The following is a 26,829-nucleotide window of genomic DNA, read 5'->3' as shown; positions in this document are numbered from 1 at the left end:
TTGTCACGAATGCAATGGAGGGGACCTACAGTTTATATGCCGAATCCGAACAGCTAATTTGACAAGAGTTATTCTTGGAGAATATGTCAATTCCTCGCAAGAGGCAATACCCGTGAAAAGACTTAAGATGGAATAGGCAGGGATCGAAGATCGAACCCAAGACCTCTGGCATGACAGCCCGACGCACTCACCATCATGCCACGAATACTGCACGGTCTTTCGTGTAGCCCCACAAAAAAAGTCAATCGGTGTCAAATCTTATGATCTTGGTAAATATCGCCACGACGAGTAATTATGCACCCAGGAAATGTCTCTTTGCTCGAGTTGTGTGGCACGTGTTACCCTCTTATTGAAACCATAGACTCTCTAAGTCATATTCTTCAATAGCCGATAAAAAAAAGTTGGTTATCATAGGACCATTACATTACGAAATGACGTTGACAATCTTTCAAACGTCGTTTTCGAAGAAATAAGGTCCAATCACACCTATCCGCGTTGGACCAAAGAGCACACCAAACAGTGACTTTTGGTGGATGGATGACGACATTATCTGCCGTAAAACAGTCATAATTCCTGAAAACGACGACGAGGAATCGTCACGATAGTTAAGCGAATTTAAGAAAATTACTATTTAGCTTAACTAGACAAAAATAAAGGTAATCTTAAAGGCGAATGGAAAATTATGAATAAACTTTTAAATCGTAGTTCCCAATCAGAAAAGCCTTTAGTTATAGAAGATGAAAACATTCAAATAACTGATACTACTGAAATTGCTAATCGTTTCCATACATTTTCAATCTCTATTGCTGAAAATGTCTCTACTGAGGTATTTAGGACCAGAAATGAGTGTTTGTTCATGGAAGGTTTAACTAATAATAATGTTTATAAAGAAATTACTTTTTATCAGTAAAAAAATACAAAAAATCAAGTTCTGTGATCAACGATAATTGTTCCAGTTTTATCTTTAAATAAATTGTTTACAATATTTTGGATGAAGGGTGTTACCTACGGTGCTGTTTTTCCAAGCGCTCTCAAGACTGCTGAAGTCATTCTACACAAAAAATCAAATCCTTCCATTATGAATAATTGTAGGCCTATTTCATTGTTAACTGTTTGTTCTAAAATTTTTGAAAAAGCAAGCAACAAAGGAATTTTGAAGTTTTTTACTACAAAATAGTTTTTTTAGTGAATCCCAATTTGTATTTAGAGCCCATAGATCAATTGAAGATGCTTCATTAAAACTTTGCAGTGAAATTTATGAAAACATAAACAAGAATTTGTTTACAGCTGGATTCTTCATTGATTTAACTAAAGCTTTTGAGTTAGTTGATCATAGTATTCTCTTGAGAAAATTCAAAAATGTAGGAATGTGTGGATTTTTTTATAATTGGCTAGATTCTTATTTACCCAATAGAAAGACATTAGTGAAAATAATTAGTTTGATGTAAAATTAGTATTGGTGTTCCCCAAGGTTCGGTTTTGGGTCCCTTGCTTTTTCTGATTTGTATTAATTCTATTTTCAATCTATTTTCGATCAGATGATAAGGCCTTCTCATATCGTTGCAGTTCTCTGGTTAATTTTCTGACAAATTTCTGACTTTAACTCAGACTTGGATATCTTAAGGCGCTAGTTTGTTGTTAATACAATGATATTAAGCAATAAAGTATGTAAGTAAGTACTTAAGTCTGTCAGGATCTTCGAACTCAGATTGCCAAAAATTTTAATTCAGTGTTAGTGAATCTAATAGTTTTGTCTCTAGGGAGCTCTGTTCAACTCATTGCTTTCAGGTAGAATTTGTGAATATCGTAAAATACCTTGGTGTCATACTTGATAGTAAAATGAATTGTTCCGAACTTAATTATAGTTAAAAAATTATTAACTATGTTGCTCTAGACAGTTTTATACACTTGGTTTATACTGCACTCTAAAATTCAATATGGAATAACTTGTTGGGAAGGGTCTTATAAAAATAAAATCAATCCGCTTTTTGTTCTTCAAAAACATGTAATAAGAATTATTTGTAAAAAAAATCGCTTTCATAATAGTTTAAATTTATTTCAGGAGTTGAACGTTTTTCCTTTAAGACATCTATACTATTTCAAAGTATTGAGGGTGTTTTTTATTAGAAGTGGATATTTATCAATAAGAAATAAGAGTGAATTCTATGAATTTAGTATCTATCCTCTCTTATAATAAAATTCACTTTCGCAGATTCTTCACAATAGTAGACCCTCCAGTTTTTAATAAATTGACTTTCTCACTAAGAAGTCTTAGAGTATTGTCCATTTTAATACAAAGTGTGAGGCCATGGCTGTTTAGTTACGATCACGTACAAAATGAAACTTTTTATCAATAGCAAATTAATTTAAGAAAACAAAAATCATTTCTTTTAATCACCTTGCACACAACTATGTCGATAATTTTGTCAAGATGAGCATTCGCCACTAGCTCTAGCTTTAAGCTAAGCTGAAGAGTGTCTCATAATTTGTTTTGTTAGGGTTACATAGAAAAGTATGGTTATTCGAAAGATCACTATGTTTTTATTCTTGATTATATAATACAACACAAATACGAGTACAATACAATACGCCTAGCAAACTTCGTCATCTGTTTTATTTTTTAACTGTGTTAACAGTAATCAATTCAATTGGGAATAGCTATGTTTTTTTGGTATTCCATAAATAGTAGAGTGAGATATTTCCAAGAGAACAATCTGCTGTAGCCCGGGTTTAATATTTGAAAGGTAATACAATTAAAAATTTGTCGGATAAAAAACTATAAACAAATTATCTAATTTTAGACTTATTTTAAACTAATAAAATGGGCCACTTTTAAAAAAGATATGTTAAGCAAAAATAATGTGAATGAAATCCATCATGGTTTTCCAAATCTATAATCCTTTTCTTCAATATTCAGTTCAGTTGAAATACTTATATAATTTCATAAGATATTTGAAAAAACCTAAAAAGTTGCTATTTTTCGCCTGCCTGTCTAACTAAAATCTAAAAAAAAATTAAACTAGTTTTTCTAAAGTAGTTTTCAGCAGAAAAAGGAAAAACTGTTCTTAAATTAAATTTTGTTCTTGTAACCGATCCGTTTTCTACAAAATAATTCTATTATATCAAGGTAATGAATAGTTTTTATAAAATACAAAAAATAGGTTGAAAACTAGTGTTTTTAAAACTAGACTAAAAATGAAGTCCAAAACGTATTTTCAAAAATTATTAAAGTATGACATTCAAGTTTTGTTCAACACTTTATATAGCTTCCAATAGAGACTCATAGCTAATGAGAATTTTCAGAAACTAAAGAAGATCCTAAAATGCATTAATTTGTATCCATAAGAGAATTTATTGTTATGAGATATTTTGAGTTTCAACTTAGCCGCAAAAACCCGTTTTTGGTTGTTTTTAAAAGCCTGGATGTTTTTTAAAAGCCTGATGTATTACAAAAATTTAAAGGTTAAACTTGAATTTAGGACATCTTAATCCTTTAAAGTATTTTGTCGACCAATCTTTTGGTCTAACTGTTTGAAGATCCTCATGGCGCTATATTTGTTGACACTACATTTTTCCAAAATAATAATTAAAAATATTACAGCCCGAGTCTTTTTTTTCGAATAAAAAAACAACTACTCGTAAGTCGAAAAAACTATATTTTTATATAGTTGTACAATTATTTATTTAAAACAAATTACTACAAGACGCGCAGAGAACTCAAAGATCAATTTTATATTAAGCAACAATGAAAACCAGATTTAGAAATAAAATTTGAAATTTAAAAGTAATAGCAGAATCACAAGCACGCTTCAGCTTCGGCTTCGTTTGCGTTACGGTGGGCCTGCTTCGAGGTTGCCTTGAATGACATTTCTATTATTTCATCTCTCCAAAGAGCAAATATTTTGTTTGTTGACAATTTTTTACAGCTGTTGAGCTGTCAGACACGCAAATGTTCAGATAATTGAATTAGAGCTTCCGTTTGGAGTCATATTACGTTACATTACGTTCGTTTCTTTACTGAAGCTGAAGCGTGTTTGTAATTCAGCCATAATCTATAAGGTATGAAGGTCTTTAAATAAAATTGAACAAAAAATTACAAAAAAAGATTTTATAAAAGTTGATCTAAAACTCATTGGAAAAACTCACAGTTAATGAAAAATTCTTGATATTTTATTTTGTAAAGCTGTAGACTTTTCTAACTTGGGCAGGAACGTATGAGGCAGACAAATCGTTTGGTTTTAAGGGGAGTTTAAATTAACAATATTTAACTCACCATTACAAATTTCGTAATTTGCACATGATTTAAATAAAACTTCAAGTTTACGAAAATCTCTTCATCTTCATAATTTCATTTGTACTTTATTGCTTCGAAAACAGTCTTCAATCAAAAACAATGTTGATTCTTCTAACCCTGATTATATCCTTGAGACATTGAAAACATGGGATGCGACCCACACTGATAACTTCCCATCCCGTCTGTAACTTTTTATTGCTTAAAAGTTTGTAGGTTTTTGTGTTGGGTTAAAAAAGTTGTTAGTTGAATATTATAAACATTTTTAAATTACCAACAATATTCTTCATATAAAGAAATAGTTAAGTTTGAAAATCTAGTTTTGTTTAATAGTTTTTAGTCGAAAACAAATGTTAACCAATTTTAGTAGCATTTCTTAATTTTTTACAAGTTAAATGACTGATTTTTACGAAATTTGCGTAATATTTTTTGTAGATTTGATTTGTTTTTTTTTTTTTTTGAAATAACGGACTGTTGGATTTTTATAAAACAACTACTAAATATCGAAAACAATATTTTCTGTGAAATAAAAAAGTTTGAAGACAATGTTTTCAATTTTTGGAAAGCTATTTGAGTCGAAAGTAAATTTTTAAAAACTTTTACGACTGTTTTTTTTAAGATTTCAATTTTTTGTAAAAAAAAACTGTCGATTCGATTTTCCTCAAAATTGTACTAAATGTTGACAACAATATTTTTTATAAGATAAAATTAGTTAGAAGCCATAACCTCAAATGTTTAAAAAAAATTTTTAAGCGAAAATCAATTTTTACCAATTTCTGTTAAATTTTCATTTAAGTTTTTTTTTTAACTGTCAATTCCATTTTTCTCAAAAGTTTTAGAATGTTGAAAACAATATTTCTTATAAGAAAATTAAGTTGGGAAACATAATCTCAAATTTTTGAAAAGATATTTAAGTCGAAATTTAATTTTTACCAACTTTGAGTAACGTTTTTGAGGTTTTTATTTTTTATAATAAATACTGTTGATTCGATTTTTCTCAAAATTGAACCAGATGTTACAAACTTTATTTTTATCGTAACACAAAATTGTTTTGGAGGTAAAATCATTTTGTATTCGTAAAATTTTAGAGGTGGTAAATTTTGTTTCAGTTCTTTTAATTTATAAAAAAACGATAATTGGATTTTGTTAAAAAAATATACTTGTTTGGTATCACGTTACCATACATTATATTAAATTAAATTCAAGGCTCTAGCGTCTTTGGTTCGTGAGATATTAATGCTTAACCAAATTGCTTATCTTTTTTTTTAACTAATATGGTAAAAAAACCGCCCTCGCAATTTTCTTGAGAGCCCTTTCTGCATCTTCCTGACTTTTTATCTTTATAACAAAACTTATTTGAAATCGATATCTCTGCTGGTTCTTAAGCTATGGACAACGAAAACCTTGAAACGTCGAGAAATGTAAAAATTTTCAATTTGACAAATCGGACCTATTACAATAACTTCCTACGATAAGTTAAAAAGGACTTAGCTCTTGAAGTTCCTGATAAAACCACTTTAATGGAAAATTTTTATTAGACCCCAATTTAAGTATTTTATTCATATAATATTTATTTATATTTCTCTCTGCAAGTGTACATTATCAACAAATGTTAATGACATTATTACAAAATGACATAACACAATAATCACTTTCCGATTAGTTTCACTGTCCGTCTTAATAAAATTTCAAGCCTCTAAGTCTCAAAGCTCTTCAAAATTTGACAATTTAATCCAATATGAAACTCATCCTCATAACACAAACCACATACATTAAATCTTAAACCAATCAAGACTTTGTTTTGAGGGATTCAAAAAATTAAAATGTATGAAGGTGTACAACCATTGAAGCTTAAACTTCCTATATGTGACCTTTATATCTCAAAAATAAATCCTATTCATCATTACGAAAAACTATTCAAATCCTGACCCTCAATGATCTAATTCATTCAACTTCACCTGTCACCGAAATCGATCAATCTTGTAGATTCATAGGTTATACCTACTCTAGGCATGATTCACTCTCTTCCCCATCATTCAGGGTGCAATGTATCTTTTTTTATACTTTGCCAAATTCATTAACGCAACATTTTGAACTTCATTGAACTTACAAGATCGAAAAGGTTAAAAACTTCACACAGTAGGCAATTAACCTTTTAACAAATTTGGCATAATTTGCCTCATTCTGTCAAATACAATGTATCTGTCCGATTATGTGTCAGGCAAACAAAAAAATGTATCTACAAGATATTTTATCTATACGCTTTTAAACAACGAACGAACTTATTGTCTAGTGACAATCTGAATTAAACGATCTTCGATGCCTATAACAACCTTAAACTTGACTCTTTCGAATGTAAAAGCCTCAGACACGATACCCAGTTTTTACTGTGACAATGTTTTGCCATGAACGCTACTCACTGTCGCTGTCACTGTCACAGTCGCACCTCGAATGCTACCGTGCCGCACGCCATACACGTATCTCAATGAATGACAAAGCCAAAAAAGCTTTGATTGTAACTTTTGCAAACAGAAATTTAATGTATCTCGTACTGTAACACCTTTGCTGACTTTTTGTCTTTTCGTCTATTTTGTATCTTTCACAGTTTGTGGAGTTCAGGGCCGTTCAAATCGAATTGTAGGTGGAAAAGTATCTGCACCGCATGCCCAACCTTGGCTAGCCGGACTATGGCGTCAGGGAAAATTGTATTGTGGAGCTACATTGATTTCACGGAATTTCTTAGTAACGGCGGCTCATTGCGTGTACAGTTTTAGCCCGAATGAGATTCGTGTGTATCTTGGAGGACATGAGATTTCCAAGGATTACACAGAAATTCGTCGCATCAAGGCCATTCACGATCATGAGTACTTTGATGTTGTGTCATTTAATAATGACGTAGCGTTGATTGAATTGGATCGACCGGTACAGTTTGGACCAAAGGTGCAGCCAGCTTGTCTACCAAGTGCTGGTGAGTATAAACAATTATTATATGATCACGCTCAAAGATTTGACTTTTCTGTGTTTTTAAATCTAAAGGTGACGCCGATTATTCAGGAGTTGTTGGCCTCGTTGCTGGTTGGGGTAAGACTGGAGAAAAGGAGAAAACCTCACCAGTCCTGCAATCAGTTTCAGTGCCAGTTTGGTCTCAGGAACAATGTAAGGAAGCTGGTTATGGCAAGAAACGCATTACTGACAATATGATGTGTGCTGGTTATCATGATGGCAAAATTGATGCGTGCCAAGTAATTATGGACAAGGAGTTTTGAGACAAATTTTCTTTAATAAAATCTTTTTCTTTGCAGGGAGACAGCGGTGGTCCAATGTTGAGGGAAGCAGCAGCTGGCAGCACTGAAATCATCGGTGTAGTTTCATGGGGTCGAGGTTGTGCCCGTCCCAACTTCCCAGGAATCTATACAAAATTGAGTAACTACGTTCCATGGATGCAGCGTAAATTGTCAAATGAATGTCTGTGCACGCCAAAGAGTTCACAAAATAATTACATTGATTATATTATGCAACAATGGCTGTGAGTTTATATGCAACTGATTCAACCAAAAACACTATTTAGACCTAGGAAAATCTTTACTATACTTGCAATTCTAGTCAAATTTTTTCAATTCTGATTGAATTGAAAAAATCACTTAGTTTTAAATATCGTTAGTCATTAAAACTAAATTTAAAAAACATAATAACTTTTGATCTCTAGAATCAAAATGGAAACATATTCTTCTAAAATTAATACAGATTGTTAATTTAATTTTAAGAACAAACAAAATACTAAGGGAAAAGAAATCGTCCTAGCTAATTGATTTGTTGTTATATTGTTTTAAGATATACATAAATAAATAAATGCACAATCTTAATGTTATACATGATCACAATTTCGCTTCTGTTTTATTTTTCCTGATTTCGATTACAACTTTATTATTGGACTTTGTGATCATTGCACATGCACATTGGTTTTGATTTCGTGAAAATTGTAACGAGTGGAGAAAGACAGAGTATGTGGTAAGGCATTTCACATTCGCGTAGTACGGCTAAAGAACGAATCTTTGTACTTGACAGTAGGACTGAAGTTGGGATCAATGCTAAAATGTGCGAATTTTAGGGTAGAACTATTTAAGGGTAGGATCACAGCTGGATTTTTCTCTATAGCATAAACCGTTAAAATAACGGTATAAAAGGGTGAGACAAGAAACTTTGCGCAGATGTTCAAGCGACTTAAATTATCCTATGATGGTATTATCACCAATCAAACTAAATGCTTTACGTTCAATACTTTGTAAGAGTCTTGAGAAAGTTATAGGTTCTAGGCTGATTCCCAGAGATGGGAGTTATACTCAAGCTTTGGACATTTATAAGTTTTGTAGATAACCACAAATCATAGTTTGCTTAGTTTTCCCAGTACATAAAAAAGTAGGCCCCCTAAATTGCGCCAACTACAGAGGCATCAGTCTCCTTAACATTGCATATAAGATCCTTTCTGCCGTTTTATGTGAACGTCTGAAGCCGTTCGTCAACAACCTGATAGGTCCTTTTCCACTATATACCAAATATTCACACTACGGCAGATCCTAGAAAAAACCCAGGAGCTTCAAACCGATACCCACCATCTCTTTATCGATTTTAAAGCCGTGTATGACAGCATCTATAGGTAAGAGCTCTACAGAGCAATGTCTTGTTTTGGCATCCCCTCCAAACTTATCCGTCTGTGCAGAATGAAGATGGAGAATGCACGCTGCTCTATCAAAGTCGGAAAAGATCTTACCGATGCCAAAAAAGTTTTTAGACAAGGCGATGCACTGTCATGCGACTTCTTCAACATCGTTCTGGAAAGAATTGTGCAAAACTCAACTGTCAACACTAGAAGCACAAAGGTCCATCCAATTACTCGGATACGCAGATGATATTGACATAATTGGAAGATCAAAGCGTGATGTCAGTGGAACGTTTTTGAGCCTTGCGACGGAAGCGAAGAAGATGGGTTTAGTGGTCAATGAGGGCAAGACCAAGTATATGCTGTCAGCAAAAAAGGACACTGAACAACGACGTCTTGGACAAAACGTCACCATGGACAGTTGTAACTTTGAGGTAGTTAAGAACTTTGTCTAACTAGGCATTGCTTTTAACACAGACAATGAAACCACTGCTAAAATCAAACGAAGAATAACTCTTGCAAATCGCTGCTTCTTTGGACTTAGAAGGCAATTGAGAAGTAAAGTCCTCTCTGGAGCATCTAAAATCACCATCTATGAGACACTCATCATCCCACTTCTCATTTAGGGCTCTGAGGCTTGGACCCTGTCAAAGAAAGATGAGAGCGTCTTAGGATGCTTCGAGAGAAAAATTCTTTGGGTGATTTTCGGTCCCGTTCGCATAATTGGAGAATGGAGGAGAAGATATAACTACGAACGTACGGGCTATACAGCGACACTGACCTAGTTAACAGAATTAAAGTCCAACGGCTTAGATGGCTAGGTCATGTAGAGCGGATGGACATCAACGCTCCAGCCCAGAAAGTCTTCGAATCCAATCCTGAGGGACGGCACAGTAGAGGAAGACCACGACTCAGGTGGCACACGCAGGTGGGTGAAGACCTTAACTAACTTGGCGTGCGAAACTGGAGACAGCTAGCTAGGGACCTAGCTGGCTGGAGACGCATGTTGGTTGAGGCCCAGGTCTGCCCCGGACTGTAGCGCTACCTTTGCTAAGTAAGTTAGTAGATAACAGCCAGGAAGAAATAGTTCTTGCATTGCCTTAGAAAATTCAACATCTTGGTGCGTTGTTGTATTGGATTAGGAGTAACTGGAGACCATTAATAAAAATGAGAGAGAGTGAAAAGACAGAGCCTTGGGGCACACCAGTTATTATGCCGTTCTTCTCGAATCTTTCCAATACTACTTGTATTGAGCGATCGGAAAGATAATTCCTAATGCAATGAAGGAGTGATTCATGAAAACCAAAAGGACGCACTTTTGTTAAGAGAGCTTAATGCCAAACACTTTTACACGCTTTTGAAATATCAAGTGCAATAATCTTACTTTCTCCAAAACGATGTAAAGCCTGAAATACCGAAAGCTTCCCCCATGATTGGAAGAAGGGAATAATCGTCAAGTTCCCAAAAAAAGAAGATTTTACAGAGTGCGAAAACTGGACTTTTCGTTCTACCAGCTATTGCCAAAATAGTAGCAAAAGTTATACTCAAACGCATCAGAGAACACCTTGAGGCCACACTCGATGCCGAACAAGCCGGATTCCACGCTGGATCCTCCTGTATTGATCATATTAACACCACTACACCTTCTGTTCATCGACTGCGAGAAGGCCTTTGATAGCGTTAACAGGGAGTATATCTGTTTAGCTTTGCGGAGTCAAGGCGTCCCAGAAAAAACTTATTGATCCAAGTGTTACTTTCTGGACGATTATTTTGAAATCCGAAGCGGAGTCAGACAGAGCTCTATTCTGTCGCCAATATTGTTTTTGTTGGCCGCTTATCCCCTCAGCTCTGTCAGGTAGCGGAGGGATCCAATGGACTTTGACATCCTATTTAAAGTACTTGGATTGCGCGGACGATATTTGCTTACTCTCTCATACGATCATGGATCTCACTGAAATGACAACAAGTGTGAACAGAGGAGCAGAAATTGTGGGCCTCGGAATCTCACCATCCTCTCAAAATAAATGTTTTTTAGCAACCGGTGGAAAAAGTGGAGAGCTTTCAATACCTTGGAAGTATCGTTTCCATCGAAGGCGGAACCGAACAAGACGTCATCTGCCGCATCGTTAAAGCAAAGGCGGCGTTCTTACCGTCAAAAATTTGGAGGAATAACTCTTATCAGTATAAAAGCTACAAATGTCGAATCTGTGCTTTTTTATGGAAGCAGCACTTGGAAGGTTACTTCAGCCATTACAAGAAAGCAGCAAAGCTTTGTAAATAGATGTCTTCGTAACAACCAGCAAGGATTTTCTTGCCAAACCGTATTTCAAATGAGTTCCTTAGAAGAACAGGTCAGGAACCTATAATATATATAGTACGAAGACGTAAGTGGCAATGGATTTGACATACGCTTCGAAAAGGTAATGAGTGAATTGCAGGCCAAGCAATGCAGTGGAATCCCCTCACACAAGAAGGAAGAAAATCTGGATGACCGAGAAACACATAGCTCAGGACAGTCTAGGTGGAATCAGCGTCACTAGGCAAGAGTTGGAGGGAGCTTAAACACATCTCCGTAAACCGAACACTATGGCGCGTAGGCGTAGTAGAGGTCCCATGCCCCTTAAGGGGTTCCCAACGCACTTAACAGGTCTGAAGACCTAAGTAAGTAAGTATTTACTTAACTTACTAAAAATTAATAACACAATGCTAACATTTATTTAAAAATACGTTTTAAGGACATGCATACAGCCTCCGTGGCGCAATCGGTTAGCGCGTTCGGCTGTTAACCGAAAGGTTGGTGGTTCGAGTCCACCCGGGGGCGAATTATTTTTACAAAAATATTAGAATACGTACTATGGCAATAATTTCCAATAATACAAAGAACATTAAAAAGCGTAGTCCTGCGATATCTATGTTTGTTGGAACAGATATCATAGTGATTGCAGATTTCAAAAACAGTGTTGATGAATGAAACAAACGAGGTTGTTAACTTAGTTTTGCTAATCTTTTTAACTACCCACCCCGTTCAAATGGTACCCAAATTAAACGTTTTACGAATTCAAAAAAAAAGGCTGATAACTTTGCATTCGTGGACGTCTAAACGTTTCTTTATTCCTAAGATTGGAAAACTATTTTTTTATAATTTGCTCGTTGTGAAAGCTGGTTTTTACTCATATAGATCTCTAAGAAAACTATGTTTTTCCAGGGAAATTAACGGGTGGAAAAATTCAAGTCCGCAAACCTAAAGGCCAAAGATTAAACACACGTTTCATGGAGGAACAAATAAACACAGAGGAGGAAATATAATAATTTTGGGATGTTTGTCAAGTTCTGGAGTCGGCCCAATTCATAAAATAGAAGACATAATAGATCGCTTAACGTATAAAGACATCCTTCAAAATATCATGCTGCAACACGTGAATGAAGAGATGCCCTTCAAATGGATATTCCAATATGACAATGAAACAAAAAATACGGTTTAGATAGTGCAAAATTATTTTTTGAAAAAAAAATCAACGTTTTAAAGTGGCCAGGAAATTATAATTAACTTAATCGAGTAAATTCCTTGATGATGAACTTATCTGTAAGATATGATCGGATATTGAAAAAGGGAGAACCTTTAAACTTCAACAACTATAAAAGAATCAGTCTACTTAATATCGTTTAAAAAATCTTCGCTTCCGTAATATGTGTAATATGCAAACGTCTTAAGCCCATTGTCAAAAACCTGATAGACCCTCATCAGTTTGCTTTTAGATCAGGAAAGTCCACAATTGATTAAATATTCACATTACGGCAGATCCTGGAAAAACCAAACAGCATCAAATCGACACCCACCATTTTTTAATCGATTTCAAGGCCGTATCCACAGGGACGAACTGTATAGAGCCATGTCTAGTTTTAGCATACCTGCTAAACTCGTCCGTTGGTGCAGGATGACTATGGGGAATTCGCGCTGTACCACAAAAGTTAAAAACAACTTAACAGAACCTTTCGATTTCAAGACAGATAAATGTGATTTCCTTAACATCGTCCTTAAAAGAATAGTGCAAGGCTCCCACGTCAACACTAAGGTCACTATCTTTCAAAATTCTGTCCAATTACTGGCATATGGTGATGACATTGACATCTTCGGAAGAACTCAGCGTGATGTCAATGGGGCTTTTATGAGTATTGAGGCACAGGGGGCAAAAATAGGTTAATAACGGCAAAACAAAATACCTACATGCTGTCACCAAGAAAGGACATGCAATACCGACGTCTCGGTCAAAACGCCACAATCGACGTAACGTTGATCTATGGAGAAGGTGATTAGAGGAGAAGATGAAACGAAAAGCTAGCCCGTATAGTGACGTAGACAAAGCCAGAAGGATGAAAGTCCAACGACTTTGATGGCTGGTTCAGGTAGAGCGTATAGAAACCAATGCTCCGGGTCAAAAAGTCTTAGAATCCACACCCGTAGGACAGCGCTGTAGAGAGACACTGCGGATCAGGTGGCGCGCTTGAGGTGGAAGTCAAGCTGACATCTAGCTAGGGACAAAGCTAGATGGAGAAGATTGTTGGGTGCGGCCCTCGTTCACACAGGACTGTAGCGCCATCTTAAGTAAGTAAGTAAACTAAAATATGATAAGCATTGCATATAAAAGTTTTAAGTATAAACTTTAAAAACTATTAACACAATTCTGTCGACGTTAAAATATGCTTTGAGTACGTGCATATAGCCTCCGTGGCGCAATCGGTTAGCGCGTTCGGCTGTTAACCGAAAGGTTGGTGGTTCGAGTCCACCCGGGGGCGAATTATTTTACAAAAAATTTCCAATAATAGGCAATAACTCCCCATAATACGAACATTTTAAAATGCATAGTCCTGCGATATTTATCTATTTGGTGGAACTGATATAATAGTACTTGCAGATATCAAAAACATTGTTGATAAATAAAACAAACGAGAATGATAATTTTGTTGCTCATCGTTTAAACTAACGACCTCCTTAAAATTGTTTACTAAGAGAAACGTTTGTTGATTAAGAAAAAAGAGGCTTGAGCTCTAGCTATATTGGTACCAAGGCAAGAAGAGATGGACAGCATAGTAATTGTCTAATAAGAATTTCACTATGAATTTTTCTTCTTGATTGTAACGACTTTATTCGAAGTAATTTTCATCTAGCCTCATAACTAGGACTTTCTTCTTTTCAATGCGATCAGAATGAACTATATAAATAGGACTTCAAACAACATCTACGTATTCTAAAATTAATCTGACAAGAGATATATAAAAGGATAATAACACGAAAGGATCTTAAAAGTCTTTTCCATTCCGTTTTATAAAACCTACCAGCGAGATGGCCTTAGGAAAGTTGGGAATCAAGAATAACTCCTAAATCTTTAATACTTGAAACCCTATCTAAATCCACAGATGCAATGGCATAGTTGAGTGTTACAGTTTTTGATATTCAATTTAAGGCTATTGATTTGACACCCATTTGATAAGGAATCAATATCAGATTGCATAAGCTGACAATCGTCCAAACTCGAAACTTTTGAAAATATTTTCAGATCTTCCGCATATAATAAGCATTCACAATAATTAAAGACCAAGACATATCGTTAACGAACATTATGAAAAGAAGCGGACCTAGGTGGCTACCTTGCGGGACACCCGATGTACACTGAATTTCCTTTGAGTATGTATCTCCAATCTTAGCTTGTTGTGTTCTACAAGATAAATATTACGATAACCAAGGAAGAAAGTGAAAATGAAAACCAAAAATCTCAAGCTTTTTCAAAAGTGTTTGGTGGTTCACAGAATAAAAGGCTTTACTGAAGTCAGTGTATACTGCCTCCACTTGAAATTTTTGTTCCATAGCATTAGTGACATATGAAGTGAAATACGTTAAATTGGTAACAGCTGATCGACCGCATACACAACCATGCTGTACTTCTGATAAATATAAACATGTAAGAAAATCGAGCTTTATTTTTGGGAAATGCGGAGAGTTTACAAGTACCTACCCCTTTAATTTTCTACATCATTTTTAGAACCTGATTTGTGCATAGGGACCAAGTAAGAAAGTTTCCATTCATCAATAAAAATACCTTCTTGTAGGGACTTGTTGAATATGCTAAGTAAAGGAGCACTGATTTTTTAACACTGCTGAAGGAATGCCGTCTGATCCAGAAATATAAAAAAACTGAAGTGAATTCAGTTCAAATGGTAGACATGTGCATTTAAGAGGACACAAGCGTCCACAGGTTTTTCTCAAAACCCACCTCTGTCTATCAGCTCCTACTCTCACAACTTCCCGCGGTGAACATCGGGTGCCTAGTACCTCAACTGGAGATTGGGTTCTAACCTCAGTGCAAAGTTGTTGGGGGTAGCACACGAGAGAGGGGGGAAGAGGTTTTTCCACTAAGGCACCTCTCCTTATCCAGGTGGCAGCGGAAGAATTCTTGAGATGGAATCAACGGTGGCGTCTACAGTTTCAGTAAGGTTGAACTACTTAGTGAACACCTTATAGGGCTTCTTCGACATATTTGGGGCCCAGGCCTGTAAGGAGCGGCTTATACGGCTGGAGTTATACTAAGGATCTGGCCCTCCAGGTTGGGGGTTGTGCCGTCGGGGTGACTTACGGACGGATTCACTGTTGACAACCCACGCAAACGAAATAAGGACAACGAACTTCGGATATGTACGTGGAATGTTAGGTCCCTTAACAGACCTAGTGCAGCCGAACAATTAGCGGAAGCCCTAAACTTCTGCAAGGCAGATATTGCAGCCATCCAAGAAGTGCGATGGGGTGGACCGGGCAAACGCAAAACTAAAAGACTGCGATATCTACTACGGCGACTGCTACCGAGAACAAAGACAGCGTCTATTTGGCTGTGGATTTGTTGTTGGAACTAGGCTCAGGCAAAAAGTGTTGAGTTTCAACAGTGTGAGCGAGCGCATCACTACAATTCGCATCAAGGCTAAATTCGCCAACATAAGCCTAATATGCGCGCATGCCCCAACAGAGGAGAAATATGAAGACACCAAAGACATATTCTTCGAGCTCTTGGACAAGACATATGAGCAGTGCCCTGGCTATGACATTAAAATTCTCTTAGGAGATTTTAATGCCAAGCTAGGAAGAGAAGACATCTTTGGTGGCATAATTGGGAGATACAGCCTGCACGACACCACCTCCGATAACGGTTTCAGGCTGGTCGATTTCGCTGCGGGGCGAGACGTTCTGGTAGCTAGTACGCAGTTCAGGCATATTAATATCCACAAGGGGACATGGAAATCTCCTGATCAATCAACCGTCAACCCGACTGACCACATTACAATCGACGCACGACACTTCTCCAGTACCCAGGATATCCAAACATTCCAATAGGGCAACATTGACTCGGACTACTACCTCGTTGTAGCCAAGGTACGGCTACGGATATCCCGATCCAAGCCAAAACAAGGAAGTACTGTGAGAAGATTCGACGTTAGACGGCTACAATCGCAAGAGACTGCCATGTAATTTTCCGATCGAGTCTCTAATAACCTCCTAAGGAGTCCTATGCTTCCTGCATTAAGCATTGAAAACCAGTGGCAACATTGCCTTGCAGCCATCAGAGATGCCGCCTCTGAAGTGCTAGGTTTCACACGGCCACCACAGCGAAACCCCTGGTTTGACGACGAATGCCGGCAAGCGCACGCAGCGAAACAGGAGGCATACAAAACGGCGCTGCACAAAAGGACTAGAGCTGCTCGCGAGTTCTACGAGCAGAAGAGGAGAGAGGAACACCGGCTTCTTAGATGGAAGAAAAGAGAACATGAGAAGCGCGCGATCGAGGAGATAGAGGAATGTCATAACAGGAATGAGCCGAAGCTAAGAACCAAAGCCTGTAAGGATGATCAGGGGAATATCGTAGTGGAACCACAGTCTATGTTGAGAATATGGAAAGACTACTTCACCAAATTACATAACGGCGAGGACGGGCCGCATTCCGCTGTAAGGGAGATAGAATCACTCAACCTAGGCGACGCAGATCAACAATTCCGCCTACCCGGCCTTGACGAAGTAAAGATAGCTATATCTTAACTTAAGTCAAACAAAGCTGCTAGAGCTGACGGCGCGGCGTCACTGCCGAACTATTAAAAGCAGCAGGCGATGACTTGGTAGGAAGCATGCACCAACTCATCTGCAAAATATGTTCGGAAGAAAGCATGCCCGATGAGTGGAATCTCAGCATAGTATGCCCGATAGATAAGAAAGGAGACCCTCTAAATTGCGCTAACTACAGAGGCATCAGTCTCCTTACCATTGCATATAAGATCCTTTCTGCCGTATTATGTGAGCTTCTGAAGCCGTTCGTCAACAACCTGATAGGTATTTATCAGTGTGGCTTCAGACTAGAAAAGTCCACTATCGACCAAATATTCACACTACGGCAGATCTTGGAAAAAACCCAGGAACTTCAAATCGATACCCACCATCTCTTTATCGATTTTAAAGCCGCGTATGACAGCATCTATAGGGAAGAGCTCTAAAGAGCAATGTCTAGTTTTGGCATCCCTGTCAAACTTATCCGCTTGTGCAGAATGACGATGGGGAATGCACGCTGCTCTATCAAGGTCGGAAAAGATCTTACCGATGCATTTGATGTCAAAAAAGGTTTTGGACAACAACGTTCTGGAAAGATCTGTGCAAATCTCAACGGTTATCACTAAAGGCACAATCTTCCAAAGGTCTATCCAATTACTCGGATACGCAGATGGTATTGATATAATTGGAAGATCAAAGTGTGATGTCAGTGGAGCGTTTTTGAGCATTGCGACGGAAGCGAAGAAGATGGGTTAAGTGGTCAATAAGGGCAAGACCAAGTATATGCTGTCATCCAAAAAGGACACTGAACAACGACGTCTTAGACGAAACGTCACCATGGACAACTATAACTTTGAGATCGTTAAAGACTTTGTCTACCTAGGCACCGCTATTAATGCAGACAACAACACCAGCGCTGAAATCAAACGAAGAATAACTCTTTCAAATCGCTGCTTCTTTGAACTTAGTAGGCAATTGAGAAGTAAAATCCTCTCTCGAACATCTCAAATCACCATCTATAAGACACTCATCATCTCGGTTCTTATTTATGGCCTTGAGGCCACTGAGACACTGTCAAAGAAAGATGAGAGCGTCTTAGGATGCTTAGCCAGAAAAATTCTTCTGGTGATTTTTAGTACCGTACGTATAGATGGAGAATGGAATAGAAGATATAACGACGAACTGTACGGGTTGTACAGCGACACTGACCTAGTTAGCAGAATTAAAGTCCAACGGTTTAGATGGCTAGGTCATGTAGAGCGGATGGACATCAACGCTCCAGCCCGGAAGGTCTTTGAGTCCAATCCCGAGGGACGGCGCAGTAGATGAAGACCGCGACACAGGTGGCGCACTCAGGTGGGTGAAGGCCTTAACTAACTTGGCGTGCGAAACTTGAGACAGCTAGTTAGGCACCGAGCTGGCTGGAGACGCATGTTGAGGCCCAGGTCCGACCCCGAACTGTAGCGCCACCTTAAGTAAGTAAGTAATTCCTTACGACATGAAGTAAATATTTTCAAATTATTTTCTTTTCTTCAATAAAGTATTTTATTGATAAGCGATCCTGGGTTCATAACATATATTAAAGCTACATATCTGAAGATAATAGTTTGTTCCAGATTGTAAACATATTATATCGTTGAAGATTGTAACAAGAATAATAAGAAAATTGTGCTTTATAAAACATATAAGCAATAACTGTATATGTATATAATTAAGTAATAAAGAAGATTCTTCAAACATGTTTCCAAAAAAAGTAGTTACTGAAAGAATTTATCCAAAATAGTAAGTCCTAACGCCATTTAGTGCATTTTAACGCATGTCAGAAAAGGACATTCTTTGAAATTCTCTAGTAAAATTATTTAATATTTTTGTACGCATGTCATCCAATAAAATGACTACCAAAAATATTGCAAAGTATAATTTAAAAATAAAAACTGAAACAGTATATGGAAAGTATATATAAGTATATAAGTATATTTTTCATGCTTTTCAGATTGCGTTTAAGAAAATTTCAAGACCAAACAACTAAAACGTGTTCTACATTTATTCCCCAAATTACATACTTTTAAATTACTCATATATGTATAAAAACACTATCATCATCGTCATCATGCGTTATTATTTTGAATGCACTCAATTCCATCAGCAAAATCAAGTTTAAGATTACTCCGGAAAAGCAATTACCAATTCCCAACACTGAATATTGTTCGCCCCAGGCCTTTTCCGTCGCACAAACTGTCATCAAAATTAATTGCGAAATCGTATTAATTTTGCAGCGATTCAATTAGTTGAGTGTGTTCTTCTTCCTCACCCCACGATTTTTATTTTATACGAGTAATTCCTATTTCACTGGAATTCATGTTTCGGAATACATATATTTTCTGCCTACCATCGATATTGATTGACAAAACCACCGTTTTATGCGTTGATTTATCTAGGTTAGCCTACACTCCGAATAACTTGATTGAACCTTGTCTATTTTTTGAAATGTTTAAGCACACTTTATGTAAGCATATTGTAATTCTAAATAGGTAAGAAGACTGTGCGTGATTCTGTCATGCCAAAGTTATAATGGATTTAGGTTATGTTGGGTTGCCCTTTCCAAGGAGCTACAAATGGTTTAAAAACAAGTGTTTTGAGTTTGAGGAATGTTAAAGTGCTTAAATAAGTCAGTTTGTAATTTGAAGTTACTTATAGTAAACTACAATAAAATAAAATTGAGATGAATCCTTATCTCACTCGTGTGTTTTGATACTTCTTTACAATCATTATCAAACGTGTAAGATCCCCTAAGCCTGAGGACAATTTATTGAGCTTAGATAAAAAACTTTGTACCAATAATATGGAAAACGTAAAAAACATTCCGCATAATTGGAAGGGCCCCAAAATTCTGGACCCCTTTACAATGTCAGCCTGAAGCTGAAGTTGATGATGACATTGAAGAAATGGAAATCTCACTACCGTCTATGGAAGATTTCCCGTCTCTCCCTCAACCACGGCAGCGTCACTGGTCATCAAACAATGTGCAAAGTAATGTAAACACACTCTCATCAAATGTTTCAGGTAATCTTCCTCATCTTCCAAATTACAATAACGTGCATACAGATGCAAACTACAACAGTGGAACACTTTTTTCGCTACTTATGGAAATGGTTACTAAATTATCAACATGTAAGACTAAGCTAGATCAATTTAACGTTATCGCACATTTAGCAACTAAGTTTTTGTACAATCATGATAAATAACGTAACAGATAGATACATAAAAATTATTGCTTGGAATGCTAAAAGTATTTATAACAAACGTTTAGAATTTATTTATTTCTTAAACAGGCACAAGATTGACGTTGCTTTAGTAACGGAAACTTGGCTTGATAACTATATTCACTTGACTTCACCTAATTTTAAGTGCTATCGAGTTGATAGAACTGAAAAACAGGGTGGTGGAGTTGCAATTCTCATCCGAAAATCAATTCGACATTCGCTTTTGCCAGTAATTCGAACTAAACTAATAGAAAATATTGGTATTGAAGTCCAATTAATGAATCGTAAGACAGTCAAAATATATTGCGTGTATTTTCCAGGTGGCTCATCATCGTTGGAAAAAAGATTATGCTTGAATCACGACTTGAGAAAACTTTTCGCTGTGGGTGGAGACTTTCGTATTGGTGGTGATTTCAATTGCAAACACACAGAATGGGGTTGCATTAGGGCAAACTCCTTTAGAAATATTTTATATGATCTGTCCAATACTTTACCAGTAAATGTGTTGTTTCCTCCCAGCCCTACTTATGTTCCCAATAGTTCTCGTGGAAGTCCCCCTGTTCTCGATATTTTTGTAACAAATGTGTCTAGTCAATTAACCTCACCTATTACTTTAAATGAGCTCAGCTCTGATCATTATCCTGTATTATGTGAACTTCTTTGGTCGGGAATAAAACAAGAACTACATTACCTAGATTTCAAAAATGCAAACTGGACACGTTTTAGGTCAATTTTAAAAAGTAAACTTCGTAATATTCCTACTGGTCTAGAAAGTGTAAGCAGCAAGAATGAAGTTGATAACATTGTGCATAACTATACACAAGACATTATTGCCTCTGTTAATCGATGTGTTCCAAAAGTTATTAAAAAACCATTTCACCAAAGTCTCTCGCCGCATATATTGGAACTTATAAAAAATAGAAACATTCAAAGAAGGAACTGGCAAAGATATCGCCAACCTATTTTTCGTGATAACGTTACATATTTGAATCGCCAAATCTCTTATGAATTACTAAACAAAAGAAATCTTGTTTGGAATAATAAACTACGTTCCTTAGAGAAAAATGCAAAACCATTCTGGAATATTGTAAAAATTGTAAAAAACAAAAATCGACAGGTTCCTTTTCTGAAAAACGATTCAAGAATCCATTATACGGATTTGGAAAAAGCTAATGCTCTTCCTCTTAGTTTCTCCCAAAACCATTCTGTAGCACAACACCTAGGCGATGTTTCAACAGATCTTATGGTAGATACAACTATTCAAAACTTAAACCAGATGATTTTTGACACACCACAAAATATGTTAGCAACTCAAGAAGAAGTAGCTGCAGTTGTTCACACACTTAAAACAAGGAAATCTAGTGGGCTCGATCAAGTTAAAAATCTATATTTAAAAATGTTGCCTAAAATCGGAATATTCTTTCTTACATTCGTCATAAATGCTTGCTTGAAAATGCAATACTTTCCTACTACTTGGAAAATAGGTAAGGTAATACCAATTTTCAAAGCCAGCAAAAACTCTGTTACGACTGAAAGTTATAGACCAATCAGTTTACTCGGCAATATCAGCAAAAAATATGAGAAAATAATTAAAAACAAAATTGCTAAAACAATAACTGATAACAACTTATATCCAAATGAACAATTTGGTTTCAGGAGATACCACAGTACATCTCATCAAGTGCTTCTTATAAGTAACTTAATTAAAAGCAATCGCTCCCAAGGTATGTCTACTGGAATGATATTGTTAGACATCGAAAAAGCGTTCGACTCAGTTTGGCACAATGGTATTATTTATAAAATGATTTCCCTCAATTTTCCACCTTATCTGTGTAAAATTGTTCAAAGTTTCCTTTCAAATAGATGTTTTATGGTACATGTAAACAGTAGTGTCTCGGACAGAATACATTTTGATTTTGGTGTCCCTCAACGATCTGTCCTTGGACCGAGCTTGTATAACCTGTATACCTCTGACTTTCCCAAATTATCATCCTGTGAAGCAGCAATTTTTGCAGACGACACTGCAATACTTTCTTCGCATACGTTTGGTCTCAACATTGAGACGATCTTAAATAATGCGATGAGAATATTATACCAATTTTACAATCGATGGAAAATCAAACTTAATACTGACAAGTTACAAGCCATCTTTTTCACAAGAAAAAGAAAAGCAATAATTTGCAAATTTTAGGTAGAGCGGTTTCTTGGGACAATCAAGTGAAATATCTCGGTATCTTCCTTGATTCTAAATTAACATTCAATCACCATATTTCACAATCACTAAAAAAAGTCAAGATAGCAACCAAACTGCTGTTCCCTTTTATTAATAGGCAGTCTTTACTTTCAGTCGAGAATAAAACGATAATTTGAGGTGTCATATTTCAGGCAATTCTTTTGTACGGTTGTCCAGTATGGAAAAACTCATATTAAAAATCTACAAATTGCTCAAAATAAAGTTTTAAAAATTATGCTCAATCTACCCTGGCATCATTCCACCTTAGATCTCCACGTAAAGGCGAATGTCGAATTGATCGAAGATAGAATCATTAAACTAACAACAAAATTCTTTGATCGACTTGATCTTGATGAGAACAATTTGTTTAGTGAACTTAATAATCCAAATTAAAAATTCTATTTTTTTGAATTAATTTTTACCTGTGATATATTTTTTTATTTATTTATTTAATTATTTGTTAATTTTTGTATTTTATATTTTATTTTAGTCTATTTATTTAATTATTTACATTTTTATGTAATTTATTAAATATTTATTCATACTTATTGTTAACAAATTATCATTTATTTATTTATTGGTTCATCTGTTAACCTGATAGACTTCATACCCTTACTAGTCATTAGCTTTATGATTTTATTATATTCTTACATTAAATGGAGGTTTTTATTGTTTTTTCCTCCGGTCAAAATTAAAATTATAATTATGTAAACCTTATTGAAAATTTATAAAACTTATATACATACTATTTTTGCTGAAAGATACATTGTATCAAATCACTATATTGTAAAATGTGCGGTAACAAACCCTTGTAAAATTTAAACAAAATCAATAAACTATCTATCTAATTGAGATGAAAAAAAACGAAAAATCATGATAACAATCCCGAGACACTGCGTGTATAAATAATAGTGACTCTTCCTCATTTGTAGGCATTTAACTCTTCTCTTTAACTCTAGATACTTCTATATCCGTATGTGCGATCAATTAAATTGATATTGCATTCAAACATTTGCCGATCCATCGTGCGTGAAAGTTGTGTCTTGCCGAAGAACATTATACGAGTATATTAGCGCAATTATCTACGTGCCGCCTTCAAGGTAATAAAGAAAACACAGAAAAAAAAGAAGCAAATAAAATAATTTACATAGAAAAAGAGTATACTAGGCACTCACTTACGAGTATAACTTTCTCAAAGATTTATTACTTTATAACGATGGCTTAAGACATGTCCATGGAAAAAGCGTCACATCAGTTGGTTTTGGAAGGCTCATTCTCTCGCGTCATTCTTCTTGAAAGTTATCGGTCGTTTTGTTTTTTTACTTAAATACTTATTTGAAGTGTGTTTTAATAAAAATAAAATTTTGAGAAAAAATAGTTTTTATTTTAAATTAAAAATGTTAAATTTACTTAAAATTACAGTTTTTACTGTTCTTACTTGTATCTTACTTCATCCAACAATATCCGCAGAGGTACATACTCATGTAAATTTTAAACACGTATTTTTGAGTGATATTTATAGATTTCATGTCAGTTCATTGTTTTAAGAAATAGTGCAAAGTTTTAATTATTTTTATATACACAATACTGTATGATATTAAACGTACAAAGTTTGTGCATCAACTCTTTTGTTTCTTGATTCTATGTGAACGAAAAAATTAAATTGTGTAACAAAACGGTTTCTTTTTGGATTTAACTAATCAAGGAAAGTTCGAAAGCTGCACAATACAAATATAAATTAAACAAAAAGAATTTATAAAATGATGCAATACAAATATTACATGTATCTTCAAATTTAATTTGAAAAATTGATCTGAAATTACTTTTAAAGTAAAATTAAGTTAAAATTAAAACAAGTTCTGAGTTTAAATAAAATGCAATAAATTAGACTTCGACAATGGATAGATTAATTGAAAATAACCCATTTTTGACTTAAAGCCATGTTAAATTTTTTTTAAAAAGTGTAATAATATATACGAAAAAATACATACACATGTATGCTCGATTTCACAAATAACATTTTGTAATTTAAATTATAATTATTATTTAATTTTGAATTCTATTTCAATATATCATTGTAATTTTAATTAAAATTATAGCTATTAATTAAACGATGTATTCGTTGAGTAAAATCTATACAAGATTAGATTAAATTTTCTTATCGAAAATTCATTCTTTACTTAATTGTCAGATAAAACCACGCTTAACCTTAACTCTTGTTTTAGGGGTAACCTTTTTATCATTGCACATACTTAGTAGAATAAAGTCATACCTTCTTTTATTAAAGTCTCGCAACAGAAAGCTTTGAAAACTTTAACGATTTCATATTCATCATAGAAAAATATCATTATTCAAAAAAGCTTAGATATTGAGAATAATATCCATTTTTAAAGACATTATAAGAAGCAATTTAAAGCTTATTAGGTAACTTGTTGCAAATTTTTCCACCGTATAACCGACCCGACGGACTGTAATAATTTCGATTGTTTTTAAACAATATTGGATTTCCGAATCCAATATTGTCGAAGATCGAACGCGAATGAAATTCCTCTTATCTTAAATGATTTAAAATAAAAAAAAGAAACGAAATTGCACACCGCCGATGTGCCGCGAGAGTTATTATGACACTTTACGTCAGTCGATATGACAAACAGATGGAAGAATTCACCACAGGTAGCAATAAAAGTATTGCCAGCCCAGTAGCTCAGCTTAAGGGGGGGTTTCGATGAGGTGAATATTTTATTAATCAAGGTGATTAATAAAATTGAAATGAAATTGATATCAAAATGATATCGAAATACGACGAGGTGAATTTCTCCAAGTCGTATTGATTATAGTGGGCGCCAGGAAACTTTTTACTGGAAGTTTACCAAAACCAGTCGCTGAAAAATTTCCCTTCAAATAAACTTACGAAATAAAAGAAAGGTTTTATTTTCCCGAAAGGAAATTTAAGTTGTGTTTTATTGCCTGGAAAACCTTGGCCGAAGCCGGGATTAAAAACCAGGATCTTTTGAAAAGGGAAAGATACAAATTGAATTATTGAGATTGACAGAAGGTCAATTCTCGATAAATGTCTTGCAAAAGAAAATGAATATGAATGAATATAATAATAAAAAAAACGATAAAAGAAATCACTCGAAGAAAATTATTTCGATAAGAAACAAAAATCAAAAAATAAAACGGTAAACGCGTCCCGTAATAACCGAAAATTAATATTTCGACTCGAAGGTCAAAAGGACGAATTTAAACCAAATGAACACCAGGAAAAGAAAACGCAATATTCTTAGAAACACTATACTTAGCTTCTTTTTGATTTCCTCAAACGACTATAGTAATCCTTCCTCACTTTTCTCCACCGCAGAACAAAAACAAAATCTTTAATTAATGTATGTCTTTTCAAAAAAATTCCTTCACACAATTTTACTTTAGTCAAAAGGCTTTGGACGCAATTCAAAAAGTGGCCATCATCATGGCGAGCTTGACCCTTCCGGCTACTTGCCCTCAGGCAATCCTCTCGGACCTTTTGCGTGGTGATCGATCTGTCTCGGTCCCGCAACTTCCTCCATCCATAAGATTGGGTGTGCGACCGAGAAGCCAGATATCTTTCATCGCACGCGATCTCTTTAAAGAGGTGATGCGATCACCCAGTAGCTCAATGAGTGAGTTCAGCTCTTCACTTTCGAACCCATTCCAGTCAAGACTTTCTGGAAAAATCGTGTGGAATTCCTCGCATTACCGAGTATTTACACGCGCTAGTTTTTAGTTGAGGAAAGACTACTTATGTGGTGTTAAAGGAAGTCGGTAGCCAAGCCTATAATTAAAATAAAAGTTATTAAGATATTCTTGGAGTGATTTTTCTATCGTTAATAATTATCTACTTTATGGTGGGCCCTCGGCCATACTACGTTAACGTTGGTGTGACTTTTCTACACACATTGTTGGGCATGGGTATCGTCTTCATGCCTTGACGATATTGTTTATCCAATATGTGGGCCAACCGTCGCACAGTTCGTTGGTGTGGAATCCTTTCGCACACTTTGGTAGGACCTGTTAAATTTGCTTTCCCAAAATGCTAGAAGAGCAGGTCACTGGCTGATGGTCCAGGTTTCTACTAAACTCTTCCAGAATTTTGCGGCCGCAGTAAGAACTCATTAAGGGTAGTTAGCAACAAGGGAGGTGAAACTTGTTGTGGTAAAATTTACCGCAACAAATCCCACCCTTACCTCCTAGGAAATGTAGTTACCGTTGGTTAACGCCATAGGTAACACATTTCTAAAGACGGCCCCAGGGAAATGAAAATAATTT

At 35.5% G+C, this 26,829-nt stretch overlaps 1 protein-coding gene and 2 non-coding genes across 3 annotated transcripts in view; all 3 read left to right on the top strand.

Annotated features, from left to right (window-relative positions):
- LOC129942360 (uncharacterized) overlaps positions 1-26,829 on the top strand; it is a 47,334-nt gene that overhangs the window by 2,039 nt on the left and 18,466 nt on the right. Inside the window, exons 2-6 of the mRNA XM_056051257.1 lie at positions 6,897-7,259; positions 7,328-7,533; positions 7,594-7,817; positions 20,361-21,666; positions 23,751-23,996. Of these exons, the coding sequence (XP_055907232.1) occupies positions 6,897-7,259; positions 7,328-7,533; positions 7,594-7,817; positions 20,361-21,666; positions 23,751-23,996 (2,345 nt within the window). The remainder of the gene's footprint in view (positions 1-6,896; positions 7,260-7,327; positions 7,534-7,593; positions 7,818-20,360; positions 21,667-23,750; positions 23,997-26,829) is intronic.
- On the top strand, positions 11,696-11,769 carry Trnan-guu (transfer RNA asparagine (anticodon GUU)). Its single transcript has one exon. It is a non-coding gene; the product is annotated as a tRNA-Asn (tRNA).
- Trnan-guu (transfer RNA asparagine (anticodon GUU)) lies at positions 13,669-13,742 on the top strand. The gene has a single exon. It is a non-coding gene; the product is annotated as a tRNA-Asn (tRNA).

This window comes from Eupeodes corollae, chromosome 1, assembly GCF_945859685.1.
Source record: "Eupeodes corollae chromosome 1, idEupCoro1.1, whole genome shotgun sequence".
In the NCBI taxonomy this organism is placed as follows: Eukaryota; Metazoa; Arthropoda; class Insecta; order Diptera; family Syrphidae; genus Eupeodes; species Eupeodes corollae.
This window is presented reverse-complemented; position numbering and strand designations above follow the sequence as displayed.